The sequence below is a fragment of the Crotalus tigris genome, unplaced genomic scaffold (genome assembly GCF_016545835.1).
Source record: "Crotalus tigris isolate CLP2741 ecotype Arizona unplaced genomic scaffold, ASM1654583v1 scf7180000024382.2542628, whole genome shotgun sequence".
NCBI classification, from domain to species: domain Eukaryota; kingdom Metazoa; phylum Chordata; class Lepidosauria; order Squamata; family Viperidae; genus Crotalus; species Crotalus tigris.
Window position 1 is genome coordinate 1442049 of NW_024100552.1, and position 13352 is coordinate 1455400.

Sequence of the window (13352 nt, forward strand, 5' to 3'; positions counted from 1 at the left end):
CGTTTAGGGCTTGAATGCTTGCAAGCCAAATCACTCACTCGCTAACTCTACAGTAATTCCTTGTATTTGTCAAAAAGAAAAAAAAATATTGTTACACAGGGTAAAAGAGTATACAGTTAACATATATCTAAAATATTTAGGTATCAATTGAAGTACATCAATTAGAATACATTTATCATGCATGTGTGATATGAGGATGGGTGACGCGGATTATGAAAATTATGAGACATAATTTATTTGCAAAGGGAAACTTTTTTAAATAAATGAAATAATCTGAGACAAAAGAAAAGATACATATTATGTAATGGTAAACTGAATTTATTTCTTCTTGGAAAACCATTCCAGTAATCTCCAGGTTCAGATTGCAGAGTAAACATTAATAACAGTAACATACAGGTTAGTTCAACTGATTCAAAAATTTGGCCATATGACATCATTAAGGAAAAGTCTTGAACACTCAAAAGCTTCAAATGGTATCCAGGAAAAAAAGGTTCTTTGACAATCTACATAACAACTATTGCATATATGGTAATGCTATCTGTCATATCGCAAGGCTTACAAATATATACAGGCCATATTCAGCTGGGGGTCCTGCTTGGAGAGTCTTCTTGTTGTTCTTCTTCTTCTTTAGCACTAAAAATATTCTTGAATTCATCCATGTGAATACCAAAAGACAGAGATTGTAGACATAAGCTTGAACAAAAGGAAGGCCAAAAGGTTTGTATTGTATCACTGCTTATTTCTTTTTTTCTTTAAGCCATATTTCCCTTTTATATGTTGTTGGTATTATAATTATTCTCTTAGTCCTGCTTGAATAGGGCCCAAGTCCACTTGTCTTTATAAGACCATTTTAGTATCAGACAACATAATACATGTGCAACACTTTATATACAGGAAGTCTCTCCGGTGCTCAAAAGTTCAAACACATGAACATCCAACAGTTTCCATAATACAGGTTTTATGGTACAATACAATGTTTCTGAATAATATATATTAACAATGAGAGTCTCGTGCAAAGAGTAAAACATGTTCCCTTTTTTTGTCCTGCAAAGATTCCTCTTCTGAAGAACTGGGCCTTGCACTAACTGCTATGTTGGGTCATCGTATGATTCTGTGAAGAAAGAAGAAGAAAAGGAAAAGCACTATGCTGAAATATACCAGCAATGCTACAGAGAGATTGCATAATATAAGATAGTAAAAACCACGTTAAATGGTATGTATTGTGCAAAATTCCAAGCACGTTTTATAAAAAATGAATATACGTCTCTGAACATACTCTAGGCCTACATTTGGCTAAATATCCTTATACAAATTTAACCTGTAATGTCACATTTAACCTGTGTTAAGGAATATGGAACTGGCTAAATTGTACATTAGAAAATATAAGCAGATCTTTCTTAAATGGTGCTGATCCATTGTAAAAAACTGGCTGATGATAAATTTCAATATAATTTCAGAATACACTTTGTTATGTATGTGACACCTTATGTAGTAGATTAGATAGAACTGTACTCAGAAAGATGGATGAAAGTCCAGTAAGAGTTCCAAAGAAGAGCAAAATTGGGTGTGGCCCCACTGACATGAGAGCTCTTTAATATAGCTACTGTTTTAATCCCTATATGCTACCCAGAGTCATTGTCATGGATTGGGCAGTTGTATAAACCAGGGAAATAAAGAAATAAATAATTATATTTCTAAAAGCAGTCAATAATCCATGACCACATTCGTAGGTTCATTTAATAGGAATTATATCCCATCATTAGAAAATTCTAAGCAAATACTAAACCTCATAATGTATTAGGCAATACAAGGCTATTGGCCAGTAGTTTACGAGAAAAAATATTCAATACAGTTAAAAATGAAACACTGCATCATTTATTTGATTTCATGTATACAATATTATTTTTCTACATTAATTCATTTCAAAATGATAGTGAAAAAGCAGTGATAGAATAAGGCCTGAAAAACACAATTATATTTAATACATGCCGATTTTAAATTCAGCTTAATTTAGAAATTAGAAAATCAAATTTGATCCAACTAACTATTGAGATATAATATAGATTATTTAAAGTTAATATGCAAACAGTTTCATGGATAACATGATGCATACAATATTGCCCTTGCAATTTGTGTAATAAAGCACAACTATATGCAAAAGACATTTTTTCAGGTGTTTAGACTGTTTACAAGTAAATTGTGTGCCTGTGTGCAGGGGAGATCATCCATGTGATAATACTTATACAATGGGTTTTTGTGATAAGTATATTGTTTGATTAGGAGAAATTCCAATTCTATATAATCAGATTGATTTAAATACAGAAATATCCCAGGTCTGATACATAAGATCAAGCTAGAACTTTACAATATGCATATTTCAATGTGCCCGGAATCTAGAAGATGTACTTCAAAAGCATGTATCAGCAATTTAAAGCTTCTACTTAGATGTGATATCGAGATTATCATATGCTGCGTACCAAGTGCCAAATTAGAGATGAGTCCTTTTCAAATATGGTTTTTAAAAATGCTCCAGTCCTGTTTGACTGGACGGGCATATGTCATATGCATGGCAAAATATGTGTCTGTAGGAGTCTTCATGTATAGGTAATCCTGACTTATCAACAGTAACTGGGACTGGTAACTCCCTTGCTATGCAATGTGGTCATAAAGTATGAGGTCACAATGCAATGCGGTCATAAAGTGTGAGGTCACCTAACTGCACTGACTCACAACGGTGGTTCTGGCAATCCCAGTTGAAGTTATTGGATGAATTCTGCACAGTTACAGCATCCCAAGGTCATGTGATTCCCATTTACAACCTTCTGCTAGCTTCCCTATGAACTTTGCTTGTTGGAAGCCAGCAGTAAAGTCCTAAATAGTGATCATGTAACCTTGGGATGCTGTAACATTGTAATTGTGATCCAGTTGTCAAATGGTAATCAAATTACTGTGGTGTGTGTATGAGTATGTATATGTATATATAAGGATGACATCAAGACTGCAGATACTTTTATCGTTCTATTTTCCAATTGCTTGTTAAAATAGCCAAATTCTAGTAATATCTGAAAGGGGGTAAGCAAATGAGCAAGGAAAGGAAAGTATGTGATGCATTGTCTTTTAGAATGGGTTAGGGTACAAAAAATATGAAACCTGACAATATTTTAAGCTGATCATAATTTTTACAACTGTTTAAAACCAGAGGGTGTTCTTCTTCATTGCATGACCCAAACCAATCAGGGATCCCTTTTTAAGTGTGATCAGGCCATAGCAGCACCAAAGGACTTTATAATAACCTATTGATTTGCTTAGTGGTAATTTCAGTGATGGTTAAACAAATTCTATTTTTCATTGTCTTCAAACTGAATGAATATAATGTGGGATATTTCCCTGTCAGCCTGGTAATAGGTTCTGTACTTCCTGTCTAACGTATTGATGTTGGTAATTTGCATTCCCAACATTAAAAAATCTGATGTAGTTCTAGTTAACTAGGAACAAGCGGCAACAGAACACAGATGTGTACAGATTTAAACCCAGTATCTTCATTTGCACAGTATTCTCTTTCAAGGAATGAAAATTCTGATGTATATCCAAGTGCGACCCCTACTCTCTCATGACTCAATTAAAGTGCATGTTGGGTTGTTTCAGCAAGAGGGAATGGAAAGAAAATGGAACCTTCAAGCAGCAGTGGAATGGATCAGTTTAACACTCTTTCTGGGGCAATTAAATGATTTTCAGCAAAGGAACAGCTTAAACAACTACATACCTTTTCAGATTCTTTTTACCTGAAACATCTAGCTATAAATCGGCTGCACTGTCTAAATAAAAGACACACAGGCTTTACTGCTGCAAGAGCATTGCTAATACTTAATTATCCCAATGGACAATATCCATTCTTCAGAAAGTCTGTAGCTGCTATCTAGAGCTCTACCCGAGGCTCAACTTCCAGCATAGAACAACTCTGTACACATGAGGCTCTTTTCTTCAATCATAATCAACAGTAGGAGAGAACTGTAATGCTGGATCTTTGCCTATGTGTTTTAATGAGTCCTCTTACCTCCATTTTTAAAAATCCTGGATTCACATGTGGCCAGTTTAAGGATTAGAAAAGCCACATAGCACTATGTGACACAATTGAAAGTAGCATTTCATGTGTGCTCAGGACTCAAACCTCAATAATTTTTTTAATTAAAGAAAAAACACACAAAGGCACTAATGTGGTAGATGCAAAATAAACTATGGAATTATTCTTCACTAAGCTCTGTTTTGGGGTCCCATAGCTGATATAGCCTATTGCACAAAAGCATTCTCGGGAGCTAAGAGATGCCCTGATTTAAATTCAAGGCAAAATGATGGAGAAAAATCACTGAGCTACGCAAAACATAAAGATGAGTATGGATCCAGAAAATGCACAAATGAGATTAGAGTTCCTCTTGCCCGTTCAAACTCTTTAAATCTTTCTAGAAATGGATCCTGATACTTCAATGACTGCATAAAACAGAAAACTTGGGATGGAGGCCACTGTGGAAAATGGAGGCAGCAAAGTTTAGGAAAATTCTTTTTGCTTCTGCTTGCACCTTGGATCCAAATCACACTCAGTTTATATACCTTGGGAGCAGTGTCCTAATATTAATGATTTATATGTAAATTCTTTGCATTCTAAGGCATGAACAAGCCAGAGAGAAAGACTTGATTAGGGAGAAGAGCTGCCTGCTCATATTGGTTATAACTTTATGAGACAAAAAAGGTGAAAGATTGAAGGGAAGAGATGAGGTAAGGCATAATCATTAATCCCACAGAGAGCCACATTATATTCTAGGAGGGGGGACCGTCTATGGAGACCCCATGTCTAAGAACTGAAAATTGCAACCATTAATCCCAGTTATGAACTGTTGGAGGCTTTGTTTTAAGAATGTTTCTTTTCAGAAAAAAAGATTGTGTTTAAAAATTTAGGGCAAAATTTTCCTCTATTATCCACACAGTAGCTCTGCTCCATATTCTCTTTTCATGTGCTCAGAACACCTACTTCCATGACAATGGGAATTGATGTAAGTGGGGAAGTCAGAAGATGGAGCTCCTGTTGATCTGAACACGGGAGTTTTCAGTGCACAGAGAAAACCAATAAAAGTTTCAGTATAGCTCAGAATGTGTTTTGCCCTTTATAGGACAAACAGTACATTTGAAACAGATGTTTTTTATCATTGTTCTTCTGGAAAGTGTACAATACTAGATAACTTCCTCAAATTTATTCTCTCTCTTTCTCATACATGCAAATTAAACAAATCCTTGTTCCCATACTACCTCCAGACTTCTTCATATGTTATATTTTCCTGTATTTTTTTAGCCTTTTTCTGATGTTGAAAGCTCCCTAGAATATGCTGTAGCTACTCATAGTTTGAAGGGGAAAAAACCCTAAGATTATAAATAATTTATATTGCAAATTTAATTCTGATTTGGGTATTGTTGGTTTTTTTTTGTCTTTCCTTTTCCATTCTTACAGAACAGTTACAAGTCCTTGACTTGCAAACATTTGTTTAGTAACCAACTGGAGTTCCAATGGCACTGAAAAAAGTGACCTATGACAGATCGTCACACTTATGAACATCACAGCGTCCCATGGTCATGTGATTGTGATTTGGGTACTTGGTGACAGTATGCATTTATGATGGTTGCAGCTTCCTGGGGGTCATGTGATTCCTGTTGCAATCTTCCCAGATGGCCTCTGACACACAAATTCTCAGTGAGAATTTTCTTAATGATCGTGTGATTCATTTAAAAACTGCAGTGATTTGCTTAATAACCATGGCAAAAAATGCTGCAAAATAGGGTGCAACTGACTTAATTGTCTTGCTTAACAATGGAACTTCTGATCTCAATTGTGGTCGTAAGTCAAGGACTACCTGTACTTCCTTTCATATACACATACTCAGACTAAAAACTTCAGTATAAAATATATTTAGGAGTAGAGATTCTTATAATCCAATGGACTGTATAATGAACATCTACCACATTCCCAAACTCCTAAGTGAATTTTACAAAGATACTTTCTCAATGAAATTAGTGGGACTGCTATATTTGCATAATTATATATTCAGGGTTTTTTTGGCTGTTTTATTTGTAGTCATATCAAGTTATGCCCGTTTCTGTGCACAAAATCCTTGAAACTATTGGATACATTTTACTGAAACAGTGGATCAAGAAAAATTCTTTCCAAAGAGCAGGACTGTTGTTCTTTTTAGTTGCCAGTTTTTGCTTCGTAGATACCATTTCATGACTTGAATTATATCCTTAAGGGGAAAAAAAAATCTTTACGGAAGAGGGAGGGAGGGAAGGGAGAAGAGGAGTTTCTAAGGAGGGAGAAATCCTACTAATTCACTACCTCATTACAGTCCCTAATGGAAAGTACAGTTGCATTCAATTTAAATGAGGCATTTTGAAGCTGAATGAAATGAATGCAATTGTTGCTCAAAAGCAGATTATAAATAAAGAAATATAAAGATTAAATGAAGATGTTATTGTTCAACAGATGGAGACAAGTATCACAGCAACATCTTTTTTCCTCTCTCCTTAATTCAAGACGGCAAACACTAGTAATCAATCATCACTGATTAACTAATTATGCTATACTAACATTTTGTAATTTGTAGGGAATTTAAAACTAAGCTCGGCTTTAGTTTCCCCTCCCTTTCTATAAAATGGACTACATTCCAGGACAGCTTCTGGTTGTAAAACAAATTTCTACATTACTAGCCTTTAAGCACTACTTTAAAACAAAACAAAACAAAACACCACCCCTTCCCCCTCAACCTAAAAGCAATTGGTTTCCAACAGGCTGGATAATAAGTCTTTTGACCTGCATTCTCCTCTGACCCATTAAGGTCACCTCTGTCCTTGGGCATAGAGCTGACTTAGGAAATGCCTGCAAGTCCTGCATTTCATCTCCTGCCCACTCAAAATAAAGCTTTCTTTAAATGTGTCTGCAGGGTCCCCAAAGACCAGGGAGGCCTCCCTGCAGTGGGCAATGGAGGGACAGAAGCTTCTGCCTTTATTAATGAATGCAGACCATTATGAGTCTGCCTGGCTCCTCGGCTGTTCCCAGAAGCATATACTGTACGTGACTTAAAATGCTAGAATATTGACACAAAGCGAGCCAGGCGACCCTAAGGAAAATTACTCCTTGGATATAATGTAGGCTCGTAACAGCTATTAGAGTACAAAATAAAACCCTCCGGGATCAAACTGACATATACAGCATTCTACCTACTCCTCAAACATTAGAAGAATTTCTTTGTGAAGGCATTCTCAAGGGCAGCATTAAACTGACTTTTGTAGCAATCTGCAACAGCTTTTTGGGCTTACAGCTTTTAGTACTAAATCTTTAGTTCAAATCAATATAAGTACTATATCCTCTACATTAATCAATACATTTGGTTCAATGCACATTCTATTAAATTATACTTTCTAATCAAGAGGCTCTGCTTCTATCCCCACGTAGCTCCCTCCCTCCCTTCAAACTTCTTATTTTCAATTTGTCCTCAGAGAGTGTCAGGATGCTGGGTTTTCTTGGCAGAGAGGTAGGGGGCAAAGGAAAAATGGGCAAAACCAGCAAAACCTTAATTAAAACCCTAATGCCAAACAGAGAATTGCATTCCAATGTCATTATGGATTCCACAATTTCCACTGCAATAGTTTCTGTTTCTGGCTTGTTGGGAAGGTGGGGAAAACATTCAAGACCACAGGAACAAAGTTCTGCTGCATCGTTGATGCACAAAATGAAAAGGGAAAAGATTTTTGGCTAAACAAAGGAATGAAGGAGGAGAAAAGGAGCACTCATATTTACAGGCTACTAAAGAACAACCAACACATTTATAAAACAAAGTTTTTTAAGCTGCTGCTAACGCAGTGGTTAGTCTTGCTGCAGTTATTCATGCCCTGATAAACTCCTGCTTGGATTTCTGCAGTTCTTTCTTTATATGTGCTTCTGTCTCTTAAAATGCTCTACCAATGCTAGTTGCTTCAGAATAGTTTTAGTTGCAATAGTTTTTAAGAGAACAATGAGATGATCAAATTACCTAACATGTGGTCTTTTCCCCTGTCTTTATAATCAAAAAATCTTTGAAGGGGCTGTAGCAAGCAAGACAAACTTGATTAAAGGTCTTCTAGTGTACAATGCTGTCTTTACAATGGGTTGCCTAGTATTTATTTAATATAGCAATAGCATTTCAGACTTATATACCACCCCATAGCATTTTACAGTACTCTCTGGGCACTTTACATTGTCAGCATTATTTGCATATTGTCCCAACAATCTGTGTCCTCATTTTACCAACCTTGAAAGAATGCAAGGCTGAATCAACTTTGAGCCCCATCAGGATCAAACTCCAAGCTGTGGGAGAGTTTGCCTGCAATACTGCATTTAACCACTGGGCATGTCCTAGAATTACTGTGATTAGATAAATTACAATATTGCATCATGCTCTTACAGAGGAGCATGAAACCATTTGAAATGATACACCATGGATCTTCCCAGCTGCCTCGATACAAGTTTACAGCTCTTGAAATTGGACAAATTTGTTGGACCACCTGCTTCTCAAGATAAGTGCCCATCCAGATGCTCTGACAGGGAGGGAATACCCTTGATGTTTTCATTAAAAAAAATACCATCTTATGTGATTCTGGTTGGGTACCTTCTTGGTGGTGGCCCCTGTTGTTTGGAACAATGTCCCCCCCCCCAAATACATTTAGCCCATCCCTGCAGATATTAGGGAGGTGGCTAAAACCTTGCTCTTTCCCTTGGGGTCAAGTTGCACTAAGCTCCTAGTTGAAGGTTCCCCACTTTCTATAAAATATTTTGGTTCTGAAAATCATTTTATTTAGATGTCTATGGAGATTCTCAGTCATCCAGGTCATAGTTATCCCAAAGATGCTTTTTCAGGAGGCAATTGGACTTTTTTGTTTGTCTTTGAAGATGTTTCGCTTCTCATCCAAGAAGCTTCTTCAGCTCTGATCCTTCCATTCCCCACCATCCGGTAAGAGCTGAAGAAGCTTCTTGGATGAGAAGCGAAATGTCTTCAAAGACAAACAAGAAAGTCCAGTTGCTTCCTGAAAAAGCACATTTCCTTTAGAATGTTTTATGATACATATTGTTTAATATTAATGGTTTTTCTTTTCTTTGTGAGTCACCACATGTGTGTATTGAGGTGGAGGAATGGAGGAAGATGGTTAAGGTGATGAGGTGGAACTAGCAGCAGGCCACCTAGCATACATACAGTACTTTAGTCATATGGGAACCATGAGGAAAAGACAAGGAAGACAGCTACATCCAAGTATGGCCAAAGGGTAAAACAGGTTCTGAAGAGCCAGTTCAATAGGAAGAATAAGATCCATAATGCTATCAATATGTATCCCCTGCCAATCATCTGATACCCTGCTGATATAGTGATCTAGCCAAAGAAAGACATGGAGGCTGCCAGTTTGAAGGCCCAGAAGCTCTTCACAATGTACAAAGCTTTCCAGCCCAAATGCAACACCCTGAGACTGCACACCAGCTAGAAAAAGGCAGGAAGGGCCTGAGTGTCAAAATCACTGTCCTGGATGAAACCCAAAGCATCCAAGACTACATAAATTATATGGCACCCAAAGATAAACAGCTGAGAGAATGCCTGATGCAACAGCAGACAAGGGAGGAAGATCAAATAGAGGAAGTCCCATTGCAAGATAAGAACTGCATGAGAAATACCATTGATAGATAATTCAGATGGCCGACACTGGGAACTCTCACCCATGGCTGGAAAGGGCTGGACTAAAGGATAGTACTGAGGCACTGATCACAGCAGCACCAGATCCATAGAAGCAGGGGTCTACCATACGAAACAGGAACTGAAGTGCAGACTGTGCAAAGAAGCCACAGAGACAGTCCAACATAAAGAGGTAGGATGTAAGGTGTGGGCAGGAACAGCATACACTGAATAACACAGCCAAGTAGTTGGCATTGTTTACAAGAACATCCACAGAATGGATGGGAGATTCCACAAGTCATGAAGGCTAAAATCTTGTGGGGCTTCCAGATCCAGACGGACAGCAAGTACTGGTCAATCAACCAGATATCATGGTAGTGGACAAGGACCAGAAGACAGTGACAGTGATAGATATAACGGTGCCAAATGACAGCAACATCAGAAAGGAGGAGTATGGAACAAGAAAGGATGAAGAAAAGAAAGCCAAAGTGGTCCTAGTAACAGTAGAAACACTTGGGGCTCAGATTCCTAAACTGGGAAAGTGGCTCCACCATATCCCAGAAGCAACAAGAGAGCTCTCTGTCAAGAAGATTCCAGTGCTAGGAACAGCAAGATACTGTGCAGGACCGTTAAACTCCCAGTTCTCTGATATAGATTGAAAAAGACACATATCACCCATAAAGGTGAGAAGGGATTTTTTAAATGGGTAGTATGCTAGTTCAAATAACACCTAGGTCTATCCCATGGATGTGTCTTATGAACAGAGTAAAATGGAAATAGTCATCTCTATATTGTGAGACTATTTCTCTCTGCTATGTTTCAAGTAGTATATTATGCTACTTATTAAAAGCTCACTGACACTATGGTTTGCCACCAAGAAAGAACAGAAGTTTCCTTCCAGTTCCAGTTCCAACTCATTTTCCAATTCACCTGATACTTTGTAACAGTACTTTTATAAATGCGATGAAATAAAGGCTTGATAAATTCAAGGAATGTGAAATTAGTCAATCAGTCAATCCCTTCCCTCAGATTTTTTTCTGTATGCATGCTATTCTGCTAGGTGTCAAATGCCTGAATTTTTTCAAACAAGTTGAGAAAATTTGAAAGAAGCTTCTATGTTCCTTTGTTGCAGCTCCAGTACAGCAGAATGATATGGGCATTGATAGACAAGACCACCTAATCAAATATTCAAGGATTAAGTCAGTGCATTATGGACAGATGTGTTCATGTGCCAGTTGTTGCTATGCTTTCATTTTTTCCCTTGTTATGTTTAATTTATTGTGCTGGAGCTTTTTAAACAAGAACATCTGTAAACAAGTTTAAGTACAACCTCTCTCATTTTACATCTGTATGCTTTGCTCTTTCTCAATGCTTTAACTGTAGATATTTTCATAAGAAATACATCTGTAGCAGTAAGAAAAAGATAAACCAGGAAATCTGATAGGCTGTATAGTGTTTATAATTTACATAAATAAGCATTCTCTACTTGCTTAAGTGGGAGCACAGAACTGAAACAAAATCTGTGGCAATGCACATATTTCTTTATAGGTCAAAGCCAATTAAATAAACTACAGCTAAATATTTAACAGCTCTGCTTAGTAATTAGTGGCAAATAATGGGAGCTTAAATTGATAATCACACAGGTGTTTTTAAAACTAAGCCAACTATAATGTCATATCCATTTAACAAGCTTTGTATTTCTGTATGTAGCATCACAAGGTATATTTAAGGAATTTTCCTCTAAAGGTACAATGTAGTCATTGATATCTAAGGCAGGATCATATTTAATTATTTTGCTGTGGGATAGAGGAATGAAGTATGTGAATATCAGAACCTGAATAATTTAAGATTTCAGAAGGTCACTTAGATTGCAATGTTTCAGCCACTGGCTTGGCAAGTAAAGACTGGGTGATAATTAAAATGGAGATAAACCACTAATCTGTGACATTAGGATTAAAAACAACAGTGGACCTCCCTTAAAACAATCTGGTTCAAAATATGTCAGACATATATATTTATGTAATGCAAGGGAATCACTTCTGTAACAAAAAATATATGTCTCAAGCTATTCCACTTCTTACAAAAATGGTATGTATATGGTGGATTTACTTCTTTTGTTTGACTTACTATTTGTGATAATGTGACAGAGCAAGCTGCTGAGTCACTCTACTTGAACTGTGTGAAAATAAAGATACCTCAAAGAAGGGGTCTGGATTAGATATTTTACAAACTTTTTTTCATGACAAAGCCCATCATTTCTTTGCATACTTAATCACTCTTGAATGAAAAGATGAGATAAAATGAAAACTATCAATGAAGAAAGTAGATTTATAGTTACTAGTTATTATTCTGCAAAATACATGACCTGCAAATAAAAGAAAATATATGGTTATTGAGTTGCAGAAGGAAGATATAAAATTCTGTCTTATATTTTCAAAACAGTAAAGTGTATGATTAATAATTTGAACCTAGGTCTACATCTGTTTGCTGATGATCTATATTAATTCTTTTCTATATAGCTGAAACCTATGTTTCCAAAAAACTCGGATTTGATAAATCAACATTATATTCATAATATAATGAAAACATCTTATTTCCATGATTCCAGATAGGATGGTTAAGAGTAGCCTATTATTATTATTAGCACATATTCTCTAATGGCCCTCATAATCTGGAGTATGTTTCCCTCAGAGATACTTACAGCATCCTTCCTTCTTGTATTCTACAGAGGAGTTAAAATACTTTTATTCCATTGTGTTTTCAGCCTTGATTGATTGTGGGCATTCCAACTTCATAGGTATATGTTTTGTTTTAATTTATTATTTCTGATTTTTCTAAATACTTTCCTGCCACCAAGTGCCATGTTGGAGTTGTCTACAAATGTTAGTAAACACTGAAGGGCTTCATAATGCCTGGCATATTAGGCACAATGCTGCATACGTTCTGTATGGCATTGTTTCTAGAGTTCCTGGAGGATCCTTCTTTTTTCTCTCTCTCTCCATGTTTTTGATATTTATGAGCCCTCTGCTGTCACTATCCTCCCAATCATGCCCTTCCTATGACATCGTCTATAATTCTCAGTGAGAACTAATGACTCAGTTGAATTGCCTCTTTCACCTTATTCAGACTTTAGACTGTTTGTGCTACAACCTGACCATGTATCCACATCCAGTGGGAATCATTGCCTATTGCCTAGCTTTTCTTTTCCTCCCATCAATCTGACAGGATTTCTGATATTTCTGCATGTTTCAGGAGCAAGAGAGCTAAGGAGGTGCAGAAATGAAGGAGCTACTTACTGCAGATAAGGTGCTTTCTTGAATTTTTTTTTTAAACACACAGCTTGATCTTTGAATGGGACAGTTACAATAACTACACAGGTTGCAAGAAGGCCTCCTTCAGATACTCCAAACAGATAGATTTCCTAACTCTGGAAAACATATTGACCTACAATTAGAAAATTCTGGATCACATTATTATCTTTGGGTTCAAAGATATTTATATTAGGCTTTGAAAATGGTTCATTTTCAAGTTATCAAGATGCCCCCTTTTAAGACCTGTTTACTCACTTTCCTCAAATATAAACGCAGAGAGAAAAAACAACAGCTATTAGCTGTGGTA

At 36.6% G+C, this 13352-nt stretch overlaps 1 protein-coding gene across 6 annotated transcripts in view; it reads right to left on the reverse strand.

The window, feature by feature from the left end:
* Window positions 1–302: 302 nt before the first annotated feature.
* The window catches only part of ZNF521 (zinc finger protein 521), a 292154-nt gene continuing 279104 nt past the window's right edge, over window positions 303–13352 (reverse strand). For 5 of the 6 annotated variants that reach the window (XM_039328617.1, XM_039328616.1, XM_039328610.1 and 2 more), the window contains one exon: window positions 303–1111. In XM_039328617.1, the coding sequence (XP_039184551.1) occupies window positions 1082–1111 (30 nt within the window). In that variant the 3' untranslated portion in view covers window positions 303–1081. Of the gene's footprint in view, window positions 1112–9004; window positions 13162–13352 lie in introns of those variants that run through there. The other variant, XM_039328612.1, reaches the window with a different exon arrangement.